Source organism: Rhinopithecus roxellana, chromosome 21 (genome assembly GCF_007565055.1).
Source record: "Rhinopithecus roxellana isolate Shanxi Qingling chromosome 21, ASM756505v1, whole genome shotgun sequence".
NCBI lineage: Eukaryota > Metazoa > Chordata > Mammalia > Primates > Cercopithecidae > Rhinopithecus > Rhinopithecus roxellana.
Genome location: NC_044569.1, coordinates 2183103 through 2208379, shown reverse-complemented (window position 1 = coordinate 2208379; position 25277 = coordinate 2183103). Strand labels below are relative to the sequence as shown.

Here is a 25277-nt window from a genome sequence, read left to right as displayed (position 1 = left end):
GCTCCCGTCTTCTTGGCTTCTTACACTGGGAAACCTTGAAGAGCATGGTTCTGACAACACGTCCCCTGTGATCAACCGTTATGTTTAGAACCTGTGGGGTTCATGTGAATTTGCAGCTTTTCTCTTTATAAACATTACGGAAATGTTCATGGTAATGGAGATACACAAGAAAAGAATCAGATGTTTGCCTCCTGGAAGGTACATCTATTATCTGAGAAAGAGTTCAATCAGATGACATAAACAAGCACAGTCCACTTCCGCTGTCAGACGTTGACCACCCTCACGTCTTTGCCTCCAACCTCGGCGGCTCTCTTCTCTGACGCCCAAATGGCATATGCAAAAAGCCCAAATCATTTCCTGTGACCTACAACACTTTACTTGGAGTTGAGATGACCAGAAAATATTACATGAAAGATGATGACTTCAAAAGAGGAATTAATTCCAGGGAGATGGATCTTTAAGGAATTAAAGGTCACATTTCCACATGAACATCTGCTAGAGAAAAAAATAGCAAAGGAAAACATTCCCTGGGGCTACAGCCCACATGGACAAAGCATCTTGGATACACAATGCTTCCTGAAACGTCCAGGGATCTTCATGAGTGCTCGGAAGCTGAAGGAGCACCGTCCACCTTTCTTCTTCATGCAGCCTCATTGCCACACTCTTCGCAAGGCGCTTCTGGTATGAGGGATCTTGCAGCTTCAGACCACAAAGCTTCCACAGCCACAATTAGCTCCCAAGACGCCAAGTGTCCAGAACAGCCAGGAGAGGCACAAGGACACCACCTAGGTGACAGAGCACCACAGACCACTTTTCACCAAATCTGCTTTTACCCCCCCAGCCCAGCACTGGCGATGTCTACAACGGCAACGTCTCTCACCAGCCAGGATCCTCAAGTATTTCCTCTTTTGCCAAAACACCAGAGGCCTGTTCTATTTCCAGCCCCCTGGGGAGTCTCTGTTGGTTGTGAGAAGGTCTCATCTCTTCCAGGTGAAATGTTCCATTACAACAGAAATATTCTCTTGAGGACATAAAAACAAGCAACTAACTCCAGGAGGCAGAGGAAAGAAAACCACATCTGCAGTAACGGGGGAGGTGAATACAGTGATGCCCAAACACAGCCCAGCAGTGTCCACAGCCCAGGGGTCTGTAATCGGCACTAGGCACACATGCAAAAATTCTGTGGCTCATTCCCTCCACGCCCACGAGGCAAGAAAGAATACGCCTACAAAGCTGATGTTCTGGGTTCAACTGTGCTCCCCAAATGACATGTTGAAACCCTAAGCCCCAGGACCTGCGGTTGTGGCCTTATTTGTAAACACAGTAGTCCCCCTTATCCATACGGGATGTGTTCCAAAACCCGCAGGGGATGTCTGAAACCACAGATAGCACTGACGCCTGTATGTACTATGTTTTTTCCTTTGCAATCACTTCATATAGGGCAGGTAGTGAGACCATGTAGATATGCTGGACTAAGGGCTGACTCATGTCCCAGATCAGAGTGGGAGGGCAAGAGATTTCGCCATGCTACTCATGCAATCGAGCACTTACGAATTGTTGGTGGAATTTTCCATTTAATATTTTCAGACCATGCAGTTGACTGTGGACAAGAAGGGATTGCTGCAGTGTCTTTGCAGATGTTATCAAGTAAGGATGAGGTCCTACTGAGTCAGAGTGGGCTTTCAATCCAATGGCTGGTGTCCTTACAAGGGGCAAGAAATTTGGAGACACCTAGACACACACAAAGGGAAGAAGGCCACCTGATGGTGGAGACAGAGACGGGAGCGATGCAGCTACAAGCGCCAAAGACACCAAGGCTCGCCAACACCACCGGAAGCTGGAAGAGTCGAGAGCTGATTCTTCCCTTGGGGCTGAGGGAATATGGCCCGGAGCTTTCAGTCTCCAAAACAGGGAGAGAACCCCTTGTTGTTGTCTTAATCACCCAGTTAGTGGCACCTTGTGGCGCAGCCCTGGAAAGGGACACAGATCTCCCTGGCATGGCTCTGGGCCACACGCCCCAGCTCAGCAGGTCCTCTGCACACCACACCATGAGCACTGTGCACAGAGACGGTGAAGCAGTAAAGGCCAACGTCCGGAGACAAATAAATATTATGAAATCTGGAAAACCCGTTCTCTTCCCAGCTCCACTCTGACCCCTTTTCCCACAGTCGTTCCTTCCTCCTCTCACAATGCTTCATTAAAAACTGGAAGAGGGGGACCTGACCCGTTTCCGTCTCTTCTGAAGGGCTGGCAATGGCATAATGAGAGTTGAATGAAAACACCACCACCAACAACAAAATGTTCTTGTTTACTCTATTTAAATGCTCATGAGCTACTGGGGGGACGTTTTCCTCCTTAGGAACGCCTCCCCTCACTGTTGGATGTGCCTCATCTGGGTACAAGGGCAAAGTGGAGAATCGGTAGGGGCCCCAAGAACATTCTCCACAGAGCGATCTGTTCCCTTCTGACTGGAGTTGGAAGGAGATGCTATTCCAGGGCAGGAGCTGGGAAGAAGGGGTCTCATGGACAAGAAGGCACTAGAACAAGGAGCCTGAAAGTGCCCAGGAGGCCTAGGAGGCACCATGGGATTCTAACAGGTGGGAATAGGAGGAAGAGAAGCACGGCTTAACCCTGTGAAGTGTGGAGCTGCACAAGGTGTCTGGAGCCAGGGAACTGGGGGACATGAGTTAAATAGTCTGATGCATCTGAGAATCTGTGCTAAGTAGCCCACAAATGCCACATGGTGGTACTGTTACTGGTGGAGGCATTAGTCTTCTCTTCATTGACTATGACTGCCACCTCCACCACCACACTTCCATGACCACAAGATCACTGCTACCACAGTGCAGGACAGGCCTCCCCACCTGCTAAGAAGGCACACCTTATCCTACAGTCTAGGGAGTGGCAAATTTCTGATAAACAAGTTATATAATCTTCCTCTCCTCCTCCCTCCCTCCCTCCCTTACACAAATATTTTCTGAGCACTTAATCCATGCCAGACATTGTACTAGGTGCTGGGGATCTGATGATGAATGGCCCAGCTAAGAACGCCCTCCTTGCAAAGCTTAGGGGTGGTTGGGAGATACCTCCACGCAGAGGTGTAAGTTCTCTGATGGGCAGTAGGGGGCGCTACTGAGCACACAGGAAGAATAACCCAGCCTAAAGGAGGCAAGGTGGATCCCTGGAGCAAGTGGTAACTGAGACCTCAGGGATAAGTGGCAACCAGTCTACAGTGAGAAGATATGCTGGTGGGAAAACTAGCATGAGTCAGGTTGGGAGAAAGAGCATATTCAAGGAACTGAGTGAATAATAAATGTTCACGGACCTCCACGTGCCTGACTCACCAGTGTTTCCACTCCCCTCTGTACAACCCTTTGACCAACACCCCTGACTCACGCAAAACTCAGGCTGGTAGGCTGTTTGCCACCAACCCCCACCGAGTTGTGCACTTACTAAGGGTCACTTACACATGGCCCAATCCTGTTTATGTCAGTTGTATTATTATTTATATTTGCACTTATTTATTGAAGATTGTGCACTGCTGGGCACCGTGGCTCACGCCTGTAGTCCCAGAACTTTGGAAAGCCGAGGTGGGAGATCACATGAACTCAAGAGTTCGAGACCAGCCTGAGCAACATAATGAGACCTTGTTTCTACTAAGAATCAAAAAAATTAGTTGGGTGTGGTGGCACACGCCTGTAGTCCCAGCTACAAGAGGCTGAGGTAGGAGGATCACTTGAGCCCAGGAGTTCAAGGCTTCAGTGGGCTATGATTGTGCCACTGCATTCCTGGGTGACAGAGCAAGACCTCGTCTCTTTTTTTTTTTTTTTTTTTGAGACGGAGTCTTGCTCTGTGGCCCAGGCTGGAGTGCAGTGGCCGGCTCTCAGCTCACTGCAAGCTCCACCTCCCGGGTTCACGCCATTCTCCTGTCTCAGCCTCCCGAGTAGCTGGGACTACAGGCGCCCGCCTCATCGCCTGGCTAGTTTTTTGTATTTTTTAGTAGAGAGGGGGTTTCACCGTATTAGCCAGGATGGTCTCGATCTCCTGACCTTGTGATCCGCCCGTCTCGGCCTCCCAAAGTGCTGGGATTACAGGCTTGAGCCACCGCGCCCGGCCGACCTCGTCTTAAAAAATAAAAATAAAAATAAAAGTGTGCGCACAAACTAAAGAATGTGGAAAATAAAGAGAAATGTTGTTAAAATTTTTTGTTTAATACTGGATGTGTTAAAAAATATTCACACAAGGCAAGTCATTAAACAAAAAAAAAAACCTGCAGTTGAAATAGGTATGAGCAAGACTGCAAAAGATTAGGAAAAAATTGTAAACATCCAAACAGATTTTGCACTCAGATTCTTGGGCCACTTTCGTGAAGTCCCATGTGGACATCCCAGCAATGGCTGGGGACAACGAGGACATAAGGAAGTCGATGCCACAGAGAGACTCTGATCTGTGAACCCCACACAAAGGAAAGGCACGGCATGAAAAGCTGCAGAATGGACCATCACTCACTGGCTTAAATGCCAGCACAACATCTTAGCTGTGCAGGAGACTTCTGTGGGTATTTCCTGCGGCATTTACTAACCTTTTCCCCTAACCCAGCGATTACTGTGAATAATTCAGCAGAGCTGAGGGTGGCATGGGGGAGAAGCGTTAGTCCAACTGTGAGGCCGGCTGGAGAAAGGCCTCCTGAGCCCTGTGGGAAAGTCAGGGTTTGGGAGTCCCCAGCTTAAGGTAGGGATTGCAGCCATGGCATGGAGGAGGAGCACTCACAGGAGTTGAGTGGGATGAGGAGCGAGGAGGGTCTGGGACGGGGCGGGAGGAAGGTGGGCAGGGAGGAAGGCAGACGGTGTCACATGGGCAGAAAAGCTCTCCAAGTCAGAGCACCACAAACTGGGTGGCTTAAACAACAGAAATGTATTGTCTCACAGTTCTGGGGGCCAGAAGTCCAAGATCAAGGTGTCAGAAGGCCCACGCTCCATTTGAAGGCACTGGGGAGGGTCTGCTCCAGGCCTCTCTCCCAGCTACTGGTGGCTCCACGGCTTGTGGCAGCATCGTTCCAATCTTCACATAGCATTCTCCCCGTGTGCCTCTGTGCTCCAGTTTTCCCTTACTTCAACAGACTGGGGCTTTTGCTCTGTCACCCAGACCAGAGGGCAGTGCCATGATCTTAGCTCACTGCTGCCTTGAATTCCTTTGCTCAAGTGATCCTCCTGCCTTGGTCTCCCAAACTGCTGGGACTATAGATGTGAGCCACGACACCTGGCTTCAATTTCCTCTTTCTATAAGGATATCGGTCGTATTGGATTAGGGCCCACCCTACTCCAGTATAACCTCATCTTAGCGAATTATATCTGCCACAACTCTGTTTCCAAAGAAACTCACATTCTGAGGTACAAGGAGTTAGGACCTCAACACAGGAATTTTGGGGGCTAAGGTAAAGGGAGAACAAGAGGAGTTTGATGTCACAGAAGTGAGAATGTCCGGCCAGGCGTGGTGGCTCAAGCTTGTGATCCCAGCACTTTGGGAGACCGAGGTGGGCAGATCACCTGAGGTCAGGAGTTCAAGACCAGCCTGGCCAACACGGTGATACTCCATCTCTACTAAAAATACAAAAATTAGCTGGGCGTGGTGGCAGACACCTATAATCCCAGCTACTTGGGAAGCTCAGGCAGGAGAATCATTTGAACCCAGGAAATGGAGGTAGCAGTGAGCCAAGATCATACCACTGTACTCCAGACTGGGTGACAGAGGGAGACGCTGTCTCAAAAAAAAAAAAAAGAAGTCAGGAAGTCCTTTTGGAATCCATCCCCTCCCCTCCTGCTCAGCCAGAACAGCCCTGGTAGCTGCATCCTGAAGTGTGGTCCAGCCCTGAGTCATCTGCTAGCTATAATTACTGTTTTCTTCTCAACGTGTTGTAGACCAGTGGTGGAGACCAAGGACTGACGTCTCCTCTGGGCTCCCAGGCTAAGCAGAAGATTAAAACAGAACCGTCGATAGGGTTTGGCTGTGTCCCCACCCAAATCTCATCTTGAATTGTAGCTCCCATAATTTCGACGTGTTGTAGGAGGGGCCCGGTGGTAGATAACTGAATCATGGGGACGGTTTCCCGAATACTATTCTGGTGGTAGTGAATAAGTCTCATGGGATGTGATGGTTTTATAAGGGGAAACCCCTTTTGCTTGGCTCTCATTCTGTCTTGCCTGCCACCATGTAAGATGTGCCTTTTGCCTTCCGCCATGATTGTGAGGCCTCCCCAGCCCTATGGAACTGTGAATCCATTAAGCCTCTTTTACTTTTTTTACTCAGTCTCAGGTATGTCTTTATCAGCAGCGTGAAAACAGACGAATACAACCGCCAAGGGAAGGTTCTGTCCAATCTGAAACAATTTCCAACTCTTGTACCTTTCCTCTGTGATTGCTTTTACTTCTTCAAATCAAACTGGTGGAAAAGCAGCAACAAGTACCTGCAGGCTATGAGCTTTTCAGTCGCAAACATGTACATAAGCACGAGGCACGGAGCACAGCTGCTATTGACTCTATTGACTGAAAATCATTTATCTCAAAAGCCTCGTGCAGCACTACAGAAGCAGCCAGCCTCACCTCCATGCTGTTTAAAGAGGCATGAATAATAAAACCAGGTGTGTGTGGTGCTGACCCAGTACACCGCCGGGAACTGGGCACCAGCATTCTCAGTGCCAAGTGACTGCCCTGCATGCCAGCTCCTCTCTCTGCTCCCTCCACTTAGTGCCAGGCAAATAAAGCCACAGAAATGCAATGGTCAGTCAGACTTGTGAGCAGCTCTGGGGGCCATCTCACTGAAGGAAGAGCCTAGAACTGGAGCCCCAATGAGGTCTGGGGAGTCCTGGAGGCTTCCTTAGGCTGTCCACTCCCTGTCCCCTAGACTGGGGTTTTGTTAAGAACTGATCATCAACACCAATGATGACGAGGATAAAGATGTTCCTGTCGTCTTCTGCCACTGAGGGGTTGGCAGGTGCTAGCCTTTTCACAAAAAACAAAATCACCGAGAAGAAAAAAAGCCAGCCCAGGAAACGGTCCGTGTTGCAAGGTGCCTCAGAGAAGATGCCCGACTTCTATCAAATTGGATGGGTTCATTTCAGGGAGAAAAAGCAATGACATTTTTCTTTTTTCAAAAAGGCCAGTCTGGGGCTGGTAACGAGCCGTTTTATTTTTTGAAACATGCCACTTCCTCCAAGTCGTTTTTCAAACTAAATTAGGCTGACAGCTTGGAACTGATGAGATCACAAACAAGGTCTTAATTTAGTTATGACCCATCCCCTCTTTCCCTCCAAAACGTTTTGGTGCAACAAGGAAAGGCTCCAGCTTGACTTCAGTCACTGTACTTTTACCATCTTCCTTTAAAATGCAGATAAAGGGTGCTGAAGTCTTTTACGTGTTTTTGTTTTGTTTTAACGTTATCCTATTGAGTTCATACTTTAAAGAGAAAACACTCTGGCTCAGTTCTTTATCCACTCCCATCTCAAATCCTTTTACATCTCTTTGAAAATTCCTCCCAAGGGAGGAGATAGCTCAGTCAACTCACTGCTGAGGACATTTCTCTACCTGTTCACAATGAGATGATTCTCGAAGCAGACCCAGGAGGAGGCACTTCCAGGGTATATGAAGCAATCTCCTGCATGCCATGCCAACATTCAACACCCAGATGACTTCAAAAGGACACCCAGTAAAGCCCACGCAGGCACGTGACAGAGGGAGGAGACACCCACGTGAAACGAGGGCTCTGTCGTTCTTCAAGACAGAGGTTTATGAGTCTCAAGAACTGTGAGCACCAAGAGGAAAGGTCCTTTCTTAACAGGACCATGAGGGTCACTAGACATAAATGTCACAAAAGTCACTGACTGTCTCCAGTCTTTTTTTTTTTGAGACGGAGTCTTGCTCTGTCTCCCAGGCTAGAGTACAGTGGCACAATCTTGGCTCACTGCAAGCTCTGTGCCCCTGGGTTCACATCATTCTCCTGCATCAGCCTCCCAAGTAGCTGGGACTACAGGCGCCCACCACCACGCCGGGCTAATTTTTTGTATTTTTAGTAGAGACTGGGTTTCACTGTGTTAGCCAGGATGGTCTCGATATCATGACCTCGTGATCCACCCACCTTGGCCTACCAAAGAGCTGGGATTACAGGCGTGAACCACCGCGCCCAGCCGAGTGTCTCCAGTCCTTTTTTTTTTTTTTTTTTGAGATGGAGTCTCGCTCTGTCGCCTAGGCTGGGGTGCAGTGGCTGGATCTCAGCTCACTGCAAGCTCCGCCTCCAGGGTTTACACCATTCTCCTGCCTCAGCCTCCTGAGTAGCTGGGACTACAGGCGCCCGCCACCTCGCCCGGCTAGTTTTTTTTTTTTTTTTTTTGTAGTTTTTAGTACAGACGGGGTTTCACCGTGTTAGCCAGGATGGTCTCGATCTCCTGACCTCGTGATCCGCCCGTCTTGGCCTCCCAAAGTGCTGGGATTACAGGCTTGAGCCACCGCGCCCGGCCAAGTGTCTCCAGTCTTTATGCTCAGAATCCCAGCTGTCCTTCGGATGAGTCAGTCCTTCCTAGCCAGCAATGAGCGAGGCTGTGTAAATGTCTGTCATCTTCAAAGGTGTATCTAATGGCCGGGAACTGAGATTTGTCTTCACTTCTGTTTAGTCTCCACTCTGCGGCACAGAGTAGGGTTCTCAGTGAAGATGCAGGTTAGAGCCCATGGCGACTGGCTCTCCTCTTACAATAAGCAGCAGCTTCCACTTGCCAACTGCCCTCCTCAGCAGGAGGTTCAAAGGCCCGTTCCAGATGCTGTGGCATTGGGCCGCCAGCCACGGCTCTTCTTTGACAAAAGGCTTGCTCAGACATTTGTGACCAGCTTTTCAAAAAGATCTTGAGTTGCTTTTGAACTTCATATCAAAATTAACTCTTTTAGAGGACAATACCCACCCACTCTCTTTCTACAGGAAAGATAAGGTTATCAAAATGACCCGCAATGCCCATCCCTGACTTCTGGTTACCCAGAGCGATTGTGTTCCAAGGCGAGTCACAGCACTTGCACCTCTGCTCGGCACGCTGCGTGGCTCCCACCTTGCTCACAACCAGACAGACCTTCGCGGTCACCACCGACTTCTCAGAGCTCATCTCGCCTTCCTTCCCCTCGCTCACCTCCACCATGTGGGTTTTCCTACAGTTCCTCAAACACCCCCCGTCCCTTCCGCCTCAGTGTCTACAGGACTGCTGTTCCATCAGGGCGAATGTGCTTCCCCACTGGGATAGCCCCAGGGCTGGCTCCCTCACCTCCCTCACACCTCCGCTCCCAGGTCTCCCCATCGCCCTAGAGTGTCCTTCCCCACCTCTGGCTGCCTCAGTCTCTCTCCATGGCACATCATCTCATCTTTCACCTGTGCACGTTTATCATTTCCCTCCCTATTGGGATGTAACCTGTTTTATTCATGGATACATCCCAATAGTCACAGACTAGGTGCCAGCAAACATGTGTGGGGTGGGCTAAGGACGTACGTTCCTACAGTGCATGTAGTCAAGGAACTGCCTTATTATTGGGCACCCTGTATCGGGGGAGTCATTAAGCAATAATTCCTCTTGCCCTAAACCCCGGTAACCTCTTATCTACTTTCTGTCTATAGGGACTATTCTGGTTATTTCATCTAAATGGAGTCACATGACATGTGACCTTTTGTGACTGGCTCATTTCACTCAGCTTATTTTCAAGGTTCATCACAATTCCTTCCACAAAGTCCACTGCCGGGCACCATCCTAATACACATCTAGCTTCCTATGACATGACATGCATGCTGATGGCAGCACCACCGATGGGATCTGCCCTGGTTGGGTGCAAAGGCAACACCAGCCTTCCATGATACTAGCCTTCCATCCGGACAAGCTAAATTAGCTCCCTCTGTATTGGCATTGCATTGTGAGCTTGGGGTGGAACACACTGTCCTTAATGCCAAGATATTTTTCATGTGTACTAAAAAATCTATATTCTGTGCTATAATCAATAGTCCACCTGAATTACATTTATCCTTGCTCAGTTTAATCTCGGTGGACTGGCTCTAGCATTTCCAGTGAATGAAGTATCTGGATCTTGGTTCTCACCTGTAATGCTCCTTCCTGCTTCTGCTCTCCCTGCTTTTCGCTTTCCACATGGCTGACAACGAGGCTTCTGGGCCTTTACTCCAATCACTGTCTGCACTGCAGGAGATAACGCTGGCGGGAATGGGAATACCACATGCTGTTCTACTCAAACTTGCCCTCAGGCTGATGATGATCAGCTGACAAATTTCAGCCACCTGCAGAAACTCCAGCTTCATAGTCACCCGGCCTTTCTCACCACTCTTATCTACAGGGACATGCGATAGTGAGGACATTTTGATGCAATCTAGAAATGTAACGTCCAGGCACCTCCTCACTTTACTAACCAAGTTATTCCATCAATGAGGAATTGAAGCTGATGGGACATGACCTTTTCTTAGTGAACTCATGTTGACTGCTAGCAACCTCCACACAAACCATCTGTTCTCAAACTCTGCTAAGCATCAGCTCTAGGCTTGCCAGTCTATGATTATTAAAATCTACCCTCTCCCGGCCGCACGGGTGGCTCACACCTGTAATCCCAGCACTTTGGGAGGCTGAGGCGGGCGGATCACGAGGTCAAGGAATCGAGACCTTCCTGGCTAACATGGTGAAACCCCGTTTCTACTAAAAAAGTACAAAAAAATTAGCTGGGCATGGTGGTAGGTGCCTTTAGTCCCAGCTACTCGGGAGGCTGAGGCAGGAGAATGGCATGAACCCGGGAGGCAGAGTTTGCAGTGAGCCGAGATTGCAACACTGCACTTCAGCCTGGGCGACAGAGCGAGACTCCATCTCAAAAAAAAAATCTACCCTCTCCGATTACCCTCACACTTTTTTCCACTGAAAGCCAACTTTTGCCTGGTATCAGACTTAGAACTTCGTTCATTCTCCATGGCACTTTAAAGATCATTTGTATTTCCAAATTCTTTCTATTCTCCAGGATCTAGCCCCGATGACTTAAAAGGCCTCTCTGTTTATTCAACAAATACTTGCTGAGTGCCTACTGTGTGCCTGGCACGTGGCTTTGTTTAGAGTCTACACTTCCAGTTCTACTTGGTAAGGAAGTTAAAAGCAGGCAGCAGCTGACATCTGCTGACCCTGTGCCATCATTCCAGGAAATTCGCCATCCTTTCCCTTCCACTTCCAAGCATGGTCTTAATAGTAACAGCCTATGCTATTACTGGTGTTTCATTTTATTGTGGGAAAAATATACATATATAAAACATAAAATGCCATTTAATCAGTGTGCAATTCAGTGTCATTAAGTGCATGCACAATGTTGGGCAACCATCATCACTGTGTATTTCCAAAACTTTTCCATCACCCCTAACAGAAACTCTGTACTCATTTTGCACTAATTCCCTCTTGCCCTAACCCCTGGTAACCTCTTACCTACCTTCTGTCTCTATGGACTATTCTGGATATTTCAATTCAATGGAGTCATATGACATTTGACCTTTTGTGACTGGCTCATTCAACTCAGCTTATTTTCAAGATTCATCCACATTGTAGCATGTATCAGTACTTATTCCTTTTCATGGCCGAATACTATTCCATTGTATGGATATACCATATGGTCTATCCACATATCTGCTGAGACTCTGGGGTTGTTTCCACCTTTTAGCTATTGTGAATAACACTGCACTGGTGTATAATATATCTGTTTGAATACCTATTTCAATTCTTCTGGGTATACAACTAGCAATTAATTGCTAGGTAATTACTTACAATGAGCAATTAATTAATTGTATGGTAATTTTATGTTTAACTTTTTGAAGAACCACCAAACTTTCCCACAGTGTCTGTACCATTTTATATTCCGTCAGCAATGCATGACAGTTCCAATTTTATGTTCTTCTTAACAATCTTGAGCTCACCTAGACTTTAACCTCCCTCACCCCATTCTTGTAAGTTTGCTTAAGCCATTTTAAAAATTAATCCTTGGCCTTAAGCTAATGATTTTTTAAAAATCAGAATGCAAGAGGGAATTTTCTCAAAGACCACCATGACACACTATCTTACTGCATATGGATTTTTCTCTCACATTCTCGTCAATGGAGAGAATGAACTTTGCAATCTGATGCCTGGATGTGAATTCTACTTCCTCCTCTCTAGCTGTGAGCTCCAGTTTCCTCCTCTGTAAACTCGGATCATCAGTGTTTTCGTTTTCTACAGTTGCCGAACAAACTGCCACAAAGTTAGTGACTTAAAACAACACAAACGTATTATCTTACAATTCTAGAGGTCAGAACTTGGAAATGGGACTCATGGAGCTAAAATCGAGGTGTTAGCAGAGGTGGTTCCCATGGGAGGCTGTAGGGAGAACTGGCTTTCTTGCCTCTTCCAGATTCTTAGTGGCTGCCCGCATTTCTTGGTTTATGGCTTCATCCTCCATCTTCAAAGCCAGCAAAGCCGGAGGAGTCTTTCTCCTATTGCATCACTCTGACACTGACGATCCTGCCTCTTTCTTCCACTTTTAAGGGCTCTGTAATTATACTGAGGCCACATGAATAATCCAGGATAAACCCCCATTTACAGGTCCGTTCATTTGTGCCTTAGTTCCCCTTTGCCATGTAACCTAACACAGCCACAGGTCCCGGGGATGGGACGTGGACATCTCTGAGGGCCGTTACTCTGCCTGCCACAAGACAGTAATGCCCTACTCAGATTGTTTCAAGGATTATTTGTATTTCTAAACTCTTTCCATTCCTCGAGATCTAGTCCTGAAGACAAACTCACTTAAAAGGCATCTCATTTATTTGATGAACACCTACTGAGTTTTGAGTTAATGAAACAAAGCATGTTTGTATTTTGGGTGTTTTTGTATTTGCTTTTGTTTTTGAGACAGGGTCTTGCTCTGTTGCCCAGGCTGGAGTGTAGTGGTCTCATCTTGGCTCCATCCCCCAAACTCAAGTGATCCTCCCACCTCAGCCTCCCTAATAGCTGGGACCACAGTCGTGCACCACCATGCCTGGGCTGCCCAGGCTGGTCTCAAACTTCTGAGCTCAAGCGATCTGCTTGACTCAGCCTCCCAAAGTGATGGGATTACAGGTGTGAGCCACCACACCTGGCCTGAGACAATGCATGTTAAACACTTAGAGCCTGGCTGGCATCCAGCAAGCACTCAATCAAGGCATCTATTATCATCTTATCCTCATAACTTTATCTTCTGGAAATATGCTCCAAGCCAGAAGAAATTACTTCTTAGTCTGAACTTTCTGCGACTGTGTCCCTAAAATTCAGAGTTCCTTTCCAGCTATGAAATCCAGCATGACCTCCCTCCGGGTCCTGAGGACTGGCCTGCCTTCTGTGTTAAGGCAGAATTGGAGCTGAGCGCAGCATCCCTCACGGCTTCCCCTACCCACGAGGAGACGAAACACCTACCAGGGCCAGCCAAGAGTTCCTGCCACGCTCTGGTTCTAGCAGTGGCACTGACATTCCCTCCGCTCCATCTGGCTGGTCCGTGATCTGTCAGGCACTGTCCTTAGCCTCCACCTGGCCCAGTGATATGTGGCATGACCCTAAAGCACTCTCAGCCTGGCTTCTCTGCACTGTATCCGCGCATCAAGCTTTCTAGAAGGTCCCAACGCCAGCCTCATGGAATTCAGATGCCAGACAGATGAAGGTTTTACAGAAGGCAAACTCCATCCTGCATTGCAACCACATGCTTCTGCGGAAGGCGTTCACTTCCACTTTGCATGCCGGCTGGGATTTGTGGTCCAGCGTCACAAGGTGAAGTCATTCCTCATGGGTGAACATAGAGCTGTCTCAGGCCCCAAGGTTTATTTCTAAGCAACTACTCTGATACTGATCACGAGGTATACTTAAGTTTTTTGTTTTTCCAATGCTACAGGTATTGTCTTTTATTATGTCTGGTTCTCAGTTTTAAAAGCATGTTTTCTCCTTTCTGTCTCAAAATATGCTTGAAACTCTTGGTTAGGTCAAACACGAGTATCACAATAGAGGCTCCCTGCTCATTTCCTGAGCTACATACTGGTCCCTGCTGAGACGAGAAGTCCAAATCCTTCTCAATACTGGGGCCTCTATCACACGGTCAGCAGGTCTGGGGACGTGGGAACCTCCATGCCAGGGTTTTCAGGGCCAGAACAGCGAATGAGCCGTGGATTTGACCTGCAGACGGAGAGGCTGGGCTGTGCTGATCAGGGGTCCCAAGGAGACTCAGGAACTGGGCACAGCCCGATGCACTGATGTGACTTAGACTGCACAGGCTGGGAGAGAGCCTGCAAGGGCCTTGGGGACTGTGCAGGTGCCACACACTCACCTCCCATTTCTGAGGTGGGGGGATCAGAGACCCCTAAGCCAGCACACGGGTCCCTCCCTCCGAGATCATGACCAGAACCTCTCCCTACCTGTCATTTCAGGGACTGGGCTCACCCAACGCCCTGGCTGCCTCCAGCAGGAGATTCTGCTCCTGCTGCCCAGCTGCCGTGGGGCACAACTCCTGCATTCCTCTCTCGAAAGGCTGGGTCATGTCCTCTCATTCATCAGCTCGACTACAATTTCCTTCTGTCACCTCAGACATCGTATTTTCTTCCTGGCTTCCTCCCAGGCTCTCGCTTTCATCTGTCTAAGGACAATCCCTCCTTGCTAATAAACCTCAAGTGGGAGGGCCAGCCCCTCCTGCCAGCCCTTTCATCTGCTCTTTGCACAAGAAAACCAGCTCTCACCTGGGCATACGACTTGGCCATCGCCTCAGCCTACAGCCTGCGGTTCCCACACAGGCCCTAGAGCTCTCCTTCCTGCCCTAAATTCCAATTCTCAGATGTTCAGATAAGCTAAGAATCCTCTTGGCTCCCCCTGAAAACTCCCCAGCAAAACTGCCAGCAATTGCGGGCTTTGCTGTTTATGTTCTCCTAGGTCAAGAGTGTGCTGGGGAAGGTGGTTCCGTAATGTTCTTTGGAAATATCATTAATCCAAGTCTTTTATTAACTGTATCCTCTCACTACCTAACCATGCTGGGGTAATTATCTGACTTTGTGCCCTGCCAGCTAGCATCAGAGGTGGGAACACTATTTGCTTGACCCATTCCTTTGGCTTTGTCATTGATTTCATTGAGAAATTAAAGGCTTTCTACATTTATGTTATGGTTAAAGAGACCATGAACAAAACATAAATGTAAATCAATGATAGATAATTACACTAAAATGGCATGAGTAAGCTCTGTATTCTTTAAGTAAAAGCCTCACAAGAAAACAACAGCAGTGGTTAAATAAAGTACAATAATTCTTAAGTGTCAGCAAAAACAAGGGTGAGAGAGAGAGAAATTCAGAGTATTCGATTTAACAAATAACTTGGTCAATTTAAACTAAAAGCATTGTACTTAAAATATGAACATATACTGACGATGTAAAAATCATTTGGAAATCTCAATTTTGCTCTTCTGAAACCACTGCAATTGTTATAAAATCATGTTCCCTGTCCTTATAAGGCCTTAAAACTAGGCATAAACTTCAAGATAACAAGCCTGTAAAAACTGTAATTGTTGTGTTATTACACAGGCTGTACAAGGTATTTTATACCACCGACTTACAGTCATGCTGGGCCTTAATGAGTCTAACTAAAAGACTTTTTAGCAATTTTCATTTTGTATGGATTAGGGAGTATTAGTGAGGCCCATATGGTCTTCTATAAATTAGGAGATCAAACAAGAGCGTCTTCTGCAGCAGGACCTCAGCTCTGGATGGCGTCTCTAACTCACCCATTCAAGTCAGTGGGGAGCAACCGCCCCCAAGGGTTACAGAGTATCAGGGACCCCAGAGGTCTTGGACTCTGTCCCCATGCACCATTGGAGCTGAGATGAAAGGACTTAGCCATTCAGTCATGAGCATGTTGGCAACAATGATTCCATCTGTTGTCTGGAAGGTTTTAATATCACAGTCATATAAATTTCAACCAGTTTTATGTAATGGTGCTTCCCAAACAAGCAACTGAAGAGCCGGAGAAACACATACTCCGGATGTTGGCTGACCCAGGAATCGGGATCAGCACTGAGGAAGAATCTGCCAGCAAAGTCATGATTCTGCTCTCCTAAAGAGAGTCAAAGCCAGGACCCAAACTAAGTTCAGGTGCAGATCTGGGAGGGCATTTATTGACCAGTGCACACAGTGGTGGTGAAAAACGAAAACAAAACCAACAAAGCAGAAAAAAAACAAATAAAAACTCCCCAAAACTCAACTGTTTTTCTGTTCAAAGGTTTCTATAAAAATCCTTTGTGTGCTCTCAAAATCTCAGTTTGTTTCTGGTCTAAACACCTCACTCTGCCTTAGCAGTATTCGTTATTCTCTACAGATTCCTTTCGGTGATTCTGGCATGAGTGGGGTGGAAATTGTCGGGGAAGGTTCCATGAGATCCTATTCATCTTAAAAGTGTGGGCTTGGGTTTGCCGAGTTTTGGACACTAAAACTGTCCCCTCTTCCCGTGTCTGTCCCCACCCACTGGTGCTGGCAGCCGTTTTTGTGTGAATGTAGTACCTGCCATTCCTGGTATCATGCTGCCGCATGTTCTTGATAAAATGAATCTTCTTAAAATTCTTTGGTCTGGGTGAACCTGAGAGAGTTCGACATCTGAAAAATAAAGTGAATTCGAAAACACAGTCAGTTGCCTGCTGGACAGCTGAGACATCTCCACATAAAGACGGGAAGGAAGGACCAGACACATGGCTTGAGTCACCCCCAAGGAGGCAGGAGTCTGCGGGGATAATGAAGTCAACACAGCTGGAAGCAAGGAAGCTTAAAAAAGGCCCAATGATAGACAACTTCTTGATAATACTGACATTATTTTATATGGGTCTCTAAAAAGTCAACTAATCAAGAATATTGTCCCCTGCATTAAAAAAAAAAACCAAAAAACAAAAAACCTATGCAGATTCCAAAGACATTGTCATCTTAAAAAGAATCCTCCCGTATCAACAAAGGGAAAGGGAACCAAAAACTGTACATTTAAAGGGGGTAGGGAAACACCGGAAAATTCAGTTCAAAAACAAGCCTGAATCATTTTTCTTCTGTAACAAGATTTTGGCCTGAATTACCTGGACAGCTGCCTTAAGTTTCAACTTGACCCGCTATGCCTGGGAGGTCACAGTTTCACACTGAATGAGAAATCAGAGACCCAGCTAGTTGCTGTTTTTGTTTTGTTTTGTTTTGTTTTTAAGATAAATTTTAAATAAACATTTGTTGAACTAAAATGGCTTGGATTCAAGTTTTTTTTAATTTTTGTTTTGCTGGAGTATACAACATTTGCCTGTACTATAGGACTGGCAAAACAAACCACAGGCCAAGGAGACCTTCCTTCTGTGTAGTGTTTTCACCTGGCAAATTTTAAGTTACAAAACCACAATCATGACGACAGCAAAGCAAAATGCTCAACACACAAGAGTCTCAAGTTTATTCTAGATAAAAGGGGCTGTAACTTTTTGATTTTGGGTTTTGCTACCAAAAAACCTTTCTGACCTGGGCCACAGGAGCCAGCTCCTGCCATGGCACATGGTGCCTGTGACCTGATTCTTGACTCTAAAGAAAGATTCTGGGCTGGCTGTGGTGGCTCACGCCTATAATCGCAGCACTCTGGGAGGCCGAGGAGGGCAGATCAACCGAGGTCTGGAGTTCCAGACCAGCCTGGCCAACATGGTGAAACCCCGTCTCTACTAAAAATACAAAAATAAAAAAAAAAAAAAAAAAAAATACAAAAATCAGCCTGGTGTAGTGGCAGGTGCCTGTAATCCCAGCTACTCGGGAGGCTGAGGCAGGAGAATTGCTTGAACCCGGGAGACCGAGGTTGCAGTGAGCCGAGATCGCGCCACTGCACTCCTGCCTGGGTCACAGAGTCGGACTCTGTCTGGAAAAATAAAAAGAAAGATTCTTTTAAAGCCTTGCAGGGCCCCGTTTGAGGACATGTAGTAGATGCTTCCTGTGCCTTTCAGGAGGGGTTAGAGTGGGGATGGGATTGACACTTTCCCTCCAAATCCAGGCCTCCAAACCCGGATTTTAATTTTTTTTTTTTTTAAATAAAGACAAGGCCTTGCTCTGTCGCACCTTGCAGTGGTGCGCTCACTGCAGCCTCAAAATTCTCCCACCTCAGCCTCCCAAAGTGTTGGGATTATAGGTGTAAGCCACTGTGCCTGGTCCACTAAACCCAGAATTAATTGGCTCAAGGTTCAAGGAGATAGGGCCTCGCTCTGCCTTTGCTCTCTGGGAACAGATCCAGAACCCCAAATGGCCTCATTTCTTCCTCCAGAATGACTGCTTGAATCTGCAGGCCACTCAAAGTTCCCACCTGTCAGATACACACAAAGAAGGTTCTTGAAACATCAAGTCACTGGAAAGAGGAGAATCCCTGAAAGCATAAAGTGGTTTCTGGATAGGGCCAAGTGTTCAGAAGCATCCTTATACCCCTTCCGCGGCTTCCTTTCCCAGGAGTAGAGCTTCCTGGGCCGGCCAATCTGAGGGCAGCAGGCCAAGAGCTAGACAGTGCGCGGGTTCAGGCAGCTCGCAGATCCTGCCACCTCAGCAAACTCTGGCTCCTTCCTCCCACCTCCCAGCTGCAGGAAGCTGGGACTGACGCCAGCGCAGAGGAAGGACGGCCTGAGCTGCTCCCTGTAGAAAGAAGGGCCCCAGATTCCTCAGCCTTCTTCTGGAAGTGGAAATCCACAAAAGGGCCACAGGTGGCTGTCCGCACCAGCAAAGGAAGGAGGTGAGGCCGTGATCACTTTAACAGCTGCGGCCACCAGCATCCATCCACCCAGACGGTTTGGAAAACCAGGGCAGGTGCTGATGGCGAAACAAATAGAGGTTTTTCCTGACAACTAGCAGAAATGGCTTAACTCCTTATTTTTGGACACCAGGTAACCACCAGGCAGATGCAGAACTCCTCAGTCCAAGTCCTCTTATGATGCATGCTCAGTTCTTGGAGTTCCGGGTAGATACAGGAAATCCACTAACAAACCATGATGTGCTAGAGAAAAGTAGGACTTTTAACAGGGTAACTTAACAAAGATCTTTCATTTCCCTATCAGCACCCAATTCTAACTGCACACACATCATACTAATCTAGCCCTTCATTAAGCAAGTTGTTTGTTGTCTTGCTTTTCTTTTTCTTTTAACCATTCAACCAAATCACCAGGGAATCTAAGAAATGCTTTAAGAGAATTGTGGCGTGGGCAACAATTGCCAAGGAACTGGAATACTGGGCGCTCAGGTTGCGGCAGGTTAAGCAAAGAACGAATTAATTTCAAAGCTGCCTGCAACAATGTGTAAACATCCATTTAAAAACATACATTTTAAGTGATGCAAAATTAAATTAGCATAGAATTAAATTAAAAACTAATTTAAAGAAAGATGAGCTCTTTCTTGTTAGCACTGATTACAGGATATATTTAATTATGCAAAAGGTCTAATAGAGGCCTTGGAGCCATTTGTTCTTCTGCTAAGCTTAAAAGCAAGTTGGGCTAACAGCCTTCCACCCCCACAGTTCCCAAAATACTTCAGCATCATTACTGGTGTCACCATTTCACAGACCGGGGAAGCCTTCAGCGATCAGCCAATTGGTCTTCCCATTTTATAGATGGGAAAACTGAGGCCCCAGAGACACTAAGTCAATTTCCAATGCTACATACCCAGTTAGAGTCAGGCTAAGAACTCAGGTTTCCAGGCTCCCAAACTAATGTCTCTTCTTCTACACCATGCTAATATAACTCCTAGGAATAAGTGAATTTCTAAGTAAAAATGAGAACAGTTATGCTTTTTAAGTTCTCTCTCTTTTTTTTAAGTTTTCTGTTTTAAGAAACTCCAGGCTAGAGTGCAATGTCGAGCATAGCTCACTTAAGTCTCGAACTCCTGGGCTCAAGCGATCCTCTAGCCTCAGCCTCCTGAGTAGCTGGAGCCACAGGTGCATATCCATGTGCCTGGTTATTTTTTCTTTTTTTTTTTTTTTTTAGAAATGGGGTCTCACTACATTGCCCAGGATGATCTCAAACTCCTAACCTCAAGTAACCCCTCTGCCTCAACCTCTCAAAGTGCTGGGGTTAGAGGTGTGAGCCACCATGCGCCCAGCCAGTATGAGAATTTTATTTATTTATGTATTTATGTGTTGACTGATTGACTGTAGACATGGGGGGGGGGTCTCACTACATTGCCCAGGCTGGTCTTGAACTCCTGAACTAAGCGATCTTCTTGCCTCCACCTCCCCAAGTGCTGGGATTATAGGTGGGAGCCACCGCACCCGGCTGAGAACTTTTTTAAACTAAAAAAAAAAGTCCCTTAGTGGAATAAACACTTGATTTCCAAAAATCTTTTGATTTCTGATATTCTTAAAATTTTATAATAACAAGATTTGAGGTTCAGTGCAGTATTCTCTGAGAGCTGGTGGAAGTCACAGTTGAGGCCGCAAGCATTTTTACTGCACTCATTTGTGCTACCACAAGGCTGAGGGCCAGTCTGGGTGGATTCCGGGGTGACAGGGCACCAACCAGGAACACAGAACCCAGGTCCTCCTCCGGCCTCTCCTCGACACCTCGAGACTCAAGGACACTGCATCCCCAGGTTGGAGAGCCCTGCCCGGGAATTCCTGAAGAGGGAAGAGCCCTTTGAGCCTGTACCCTGAGTCGCCTGGCTTCCTTCGGCTCGCAGTAACCATGCTGTTCCAACGACCATGGCTTCTAGCAACCTCTCGAAACTCCAGGGGCTTCTCAACGTTATTCATGGATTTTCCCGTTTGTGGCAGGAGTGAGGGAGAACCTCGGTCAGATTGTGAGGTCACTCACTCTAACACCAAAGCCACTCAGTGCACCTGCGAACACTTCTCCTCCATGCCCGCTGAGTATGTGGACCGAGGCCAGCTCCCTCGTGGGACTTTCAGTGTAGCTGTCTGTATGACTCCTGGAGGGAAATGGCTTTCTCCCACTTCACGGCTCCTCACAGAGTAACACTCGTGCCCAGGCCACATCTGCCACACAGCCACATACCGCACATCGTAAGAGGCTCCTGGAGGTTACCCACACTTTGAAAAAGACTCCAAAAGTGAAGATCAGACTGTTCAGCCCTTTCTCTTTGGGATGATGTCAGTGACAAAATTCACAGTCGCTGGACACTTCCCCCGCGACCCCAAGCTGTCTGTGCTCACTCTGCCCTCTGCTTTTCATGCAGGCGGAGCCCATGGACATGAGCTCTACCCTGGGAGTGAAGCTTCGGGTGGGGAAGGAGCCAGATCCAGGGGGAGGCTGTCCCCAACAGCAGCACCCTGCCAGGCTCAGAAGGAGGAGCCAGGCGCTCCCAAGTCCTGACCTGGCCAAGGCATGCAGGGTGCAGATGCGGGTTCAAGGAGGAGCTGATGCAAGTCCACAGGAGCTCACGTCCTCCCGATCCCCTCCCTGCTGCCGCCTACCCTGTGGTCCCCGGGAACCCCCTGCGCCCCATCTTTCTGGCTCACTCCCACATGCTGCCCCACCCAGCTCAGGGCTGCAGTGAGGATGGAAGGGGGTGCAGGACCTGAATGTACTCTCCTCCAGGAGGGCCTGGCTGGGTTAGGGGAGAGGAGCCTGCCAGTCACCGGCACAGCACAGCACAGCACAGCACAGCACAGCTCAGCAACGGCTGTCACCCAAAAAGATGTCTTGCAAGCACCTTTCTAATCCCAAGGGAGAAAGAACACTTTCAGACCCCAGAGAACACTCACAACTATCCTCGCTGGGCTTCCTAGCAACTAGCCAGGGAGCAACATCGTGGTCACCTCCTGAGGAGTTCTCGTTGTCCCTCCTGCTGAGAAAGAAGTCCAGGACTGTACCACTGTGTGACTGCACCTGGGGGACGGGCCAGGATAAATGCTGGGCTCTTGCTCCATTAAGCAGCAGTTTACAAAATGAAGAGAAGCCACGGAAAGAGAAGCACCCAAATTCCACGCAAACTGGGCTATTCCATCACGTAATTGGACTTAATGTTGTCTAGTTCTAATGGTCCTCAGAGGTGGGTTGGACACTAGGAGATGTCCCATAGTCTGTGGGATTCAGATGGTTATTTTTAAATTTAATTCTATAGATCAAGAACTTAACAAACCAAAATCAATCTCTGGCTGTCATGGTGTACTGTTTACATACACACAAGTGAAACAGAAAATTACCTCCGGAGAGGGGCGTTCTCCTCAATATCTTCCAGGGTCTCCAAGGAGGATCTCTGGGAGATGAGGCGCCGTCTGCAGAAAGAAGGAGCAAATCTGGGAGTTAAAACTGCATTGCAGAACTCATCAGACATTTCTGTAAATCTAAAACTGCCCTAAAACAAAAACATGAAGTCCATTAAGAAAAGATCAGACAGAAGCTGCCTCTAAGAGGCTGCCACGTTCCCGCCCTGTGCGCCAGGCCTACCTTGCTGGCTGAATCCTGGGCACTCTCCTGGCTAGAGGGCCTCTTTGCGATGATTAAGGAAGTGACTGATCCTTTTGATGCTGCCATTTTCCCCAAGGACACACACACACACACACACACACACACACACACACAAAAAGACAAGGTGCCTCTTATATAGAATAACGAGCGCCGTGTGCAGCTTTTCTAAGGCATTAGCTAATACTGTGAAGTATTCCACTGTCAGTGATTTGAATCCGGTAACTGATAAATATTAAATCTAAAACCCTATTAAAAACAATTTCAAAATCATTAGGATGCAATAAAAAAGTTATGCTCCCTGGATGGCCATGATTTCAAAAACAACTAGAAACAAGAAAGAAATTATTCCATTGGGAGAGTATCTCACAGACTGGGTAGAAAGAATAAATACGTGGCATGATTATGCAAAACATTAACTCTTCTGGGCTGCTAAGCAATTGCAAACCGCCTGCTAAAACCTCCCCAGTCTACCAGTTTCTGTTGCCAGGCTGAAATAAGAACAAGTCCTAGTTAACTAAGAAGATCAGGTACGGGGAGCAGGGAAGGGTGGGGTGACTTTAAATGAATCCACCTGAACGAAGACTGTCATTTGATAGTAAACGATTTGGTGGAGCAGGATGGACAGAAAATGTTTGACGGGGCTGTTCCTTAAAACGGAACTAAAAATATGAAGATAAGTCTGTTTTTTATTACATTTGGCAAAACATAGCCTAGGAACATGCAGTCATAACCATGTTCTAATTTGCCCTAATGAACAAAGAACGAAACGACTTCGTGGTTTTTTTTGTTTTGTTTTTGTTTTTAATTTTATGTATACTTTTTCTGACCAACTACTCTGATACCTTTGGCTTGTTTGGCTTTTATAAGACATCAGAAAGGTCATTTTTGTAGCAAACTATTCAACAGCTTCATCAATTTTCCACCTTCCTTAATTTTTTGATACTCAAATCCTTTAAAAAAAAAAAAAAAAAAAAAAACTTGTGGCCGGTCACGATGGCTCAAGCCTGTAATCCCAGCACGTTGGGAGGCCGAGGCAGGCTGATCACCTGAGGTCAGGAATTCAGGACCATCCTGGCCAAAATGGTGAAACCCCGTCTTTACTAAAAATACAAAAATTAGCCGGGCGTGGTGGTGTGTGCACCTGTAGTCCCAGCTACTTGGGAGGCTGAGGCAGGAGAATGGCCTGAACCCAGGAGGCAGAGGTTGCAGTGAGCCGAGATCGCACCACTGGACTCCAGCCTGGCGACAGAGCGAGACTTCGTCTCAAACAAACAAACAAACAAACAAAACTTGTCATACAGCCTCCTTGTCTCTTCTCCAACTGTAAAATAGTAGAACATAGAACACTCTCAGCTTCGCACTCATCAATGCATGTGAACGAAGCACACCCATCGCCCTCTGTGTTCATGACATACCAGACTTTCTGCAGAAAACTGTGGTTTCACTCTGCAATTAACTAACAGTGAATTTCCATTTCCATAATATTGCCAGATTTCCAAGAGTCAGCCAGAGCTGTGGAGGAGGCACTGGTCTTACCTGAGAGCGGTGCAGAGGCAAGCTGAGGAGGTGGGGAACTGATCTGACAGGTAGCCAATTCATGAGTGACAGGACTTCCCTGTGGAGCACTGTAACTCAGGGGACAGAGCTCGCCTAGGCCCCTGTGACAGCACCTGCAGCTGGAGCTCTGAAGTGTCTGTGCTATGGGTTGAGGCACAGCCCTCTGAAATCCCAGTTAATCCTAGGAAAGCAGGCAGGTGAGCAGCGGGCCTAGCCTCTCTCCAGGTGCTGAGTCCCAGGCTGGACTGGGGCAGACTCACACCTGCCCATTGCAGATCTCAGCACCAGAAACCCAATGTTACCCATCCAAAGGGTGGTGTAATTCTACACAGAACACCTAGTGGCTAGAGTCAGACACTCAAATTGCAATCCTGGGGTCCAAAGGCTTCGGGGTCTGAGAAAGCTCCTTAATCCGGCCGGGCATGGTGGCTCATGCCTGTAATCCCAGCACTCTGGGAGGCCGAGGCGGGTGGATCACCTGAGGTCAGGAGTTTGAGACCAGCCTGGCCTACATGGTGACCCATCACTACTGAAAATACAAAAATAGCCAGGTGTGGTGGCGCATACTTATAATCCCAGCTACTCGAGAGGCTGAGGCAGGAGAATCGCTTGAACCTGGGAGGCAGAGGTTGCAATGAGCCGAGATCGAGCCACTGCACTCCAGCCTAGATAACAAGAGTGAAACTCTGTCTCAGAAAAAAAAAAAAAAGAAAAGAAAAGAAAGAAAGTTCCTTAATCCTTGAGCCTCAGTTTGTTCATCTATGAAATGGGAAACAGCAATTAACTAAGAAAGGGACACATGGGCTGGGCGCGGTGGCTCAAGCCTGTAATCCCAGCACTTTGGGAGGCTGAGACGGGCGGATCACGAGGTCAGGAGATCGAGACCATCCTGGCTAACACGGTGAAACCCCGTCTCTACTAAAAAATACCAAAAAATTAGCCGGGCGAGGTGGCGGGCGCCTGTAGTCCCAGCTTTTGGGAGGCTGAGGCAGGAGAATGGCGGGAACCCGGGAGGCGGAGCTTGCAGTGAGCTGAGATCTGGCCACAGCACTCCAGCCTGGGCGGCAGAGCGAGACTCCGTCTCAAAAAAAAAAAAAAAAAAAAAGAAAGGGACACATGTAAAGTCCCAGGCCCACGGCAGTTCTTGATGAACGGGAGCTACTGGGCTTTTGATTGACACTCCAGTTTCCTTCACTGAGGCTGCACCCTGACCTGCACCCCAGCTCAGCTGACCAG

At 47.6% G+C, this 25277-nt stretch overlaps 1 protein-coding gene across 2 annotated transcripts in view; it reads right to left on the bottom strand.

Annotated features, from left to right (window-relative positions):
* The window catches only part of CABLES1 (Cdk5 and Abl enzyme substrate 1), a 126624-nt gene that overhangs the window by 47926 nt on the left and 53421 nt on the right, over positions 1–25277 (bottom strand). For both annotated transcript variants that reach the window (XM_030926069.1, XM_030926070.1), the window contains exons 2-3: positions 22220–22291; positions 16582–16674 (exon numbers count right to left, since the gene is read on the bottom strand). In XM_030926069.1, coding sequence (XP_030781929.1) covers positions 16582–16674; positions 22220–22291 — 165 coding nt within the window. The remainder of the gene's footprint in view (positions 1–16581; positions 16675–22219; positions 22292–25277) is intronic.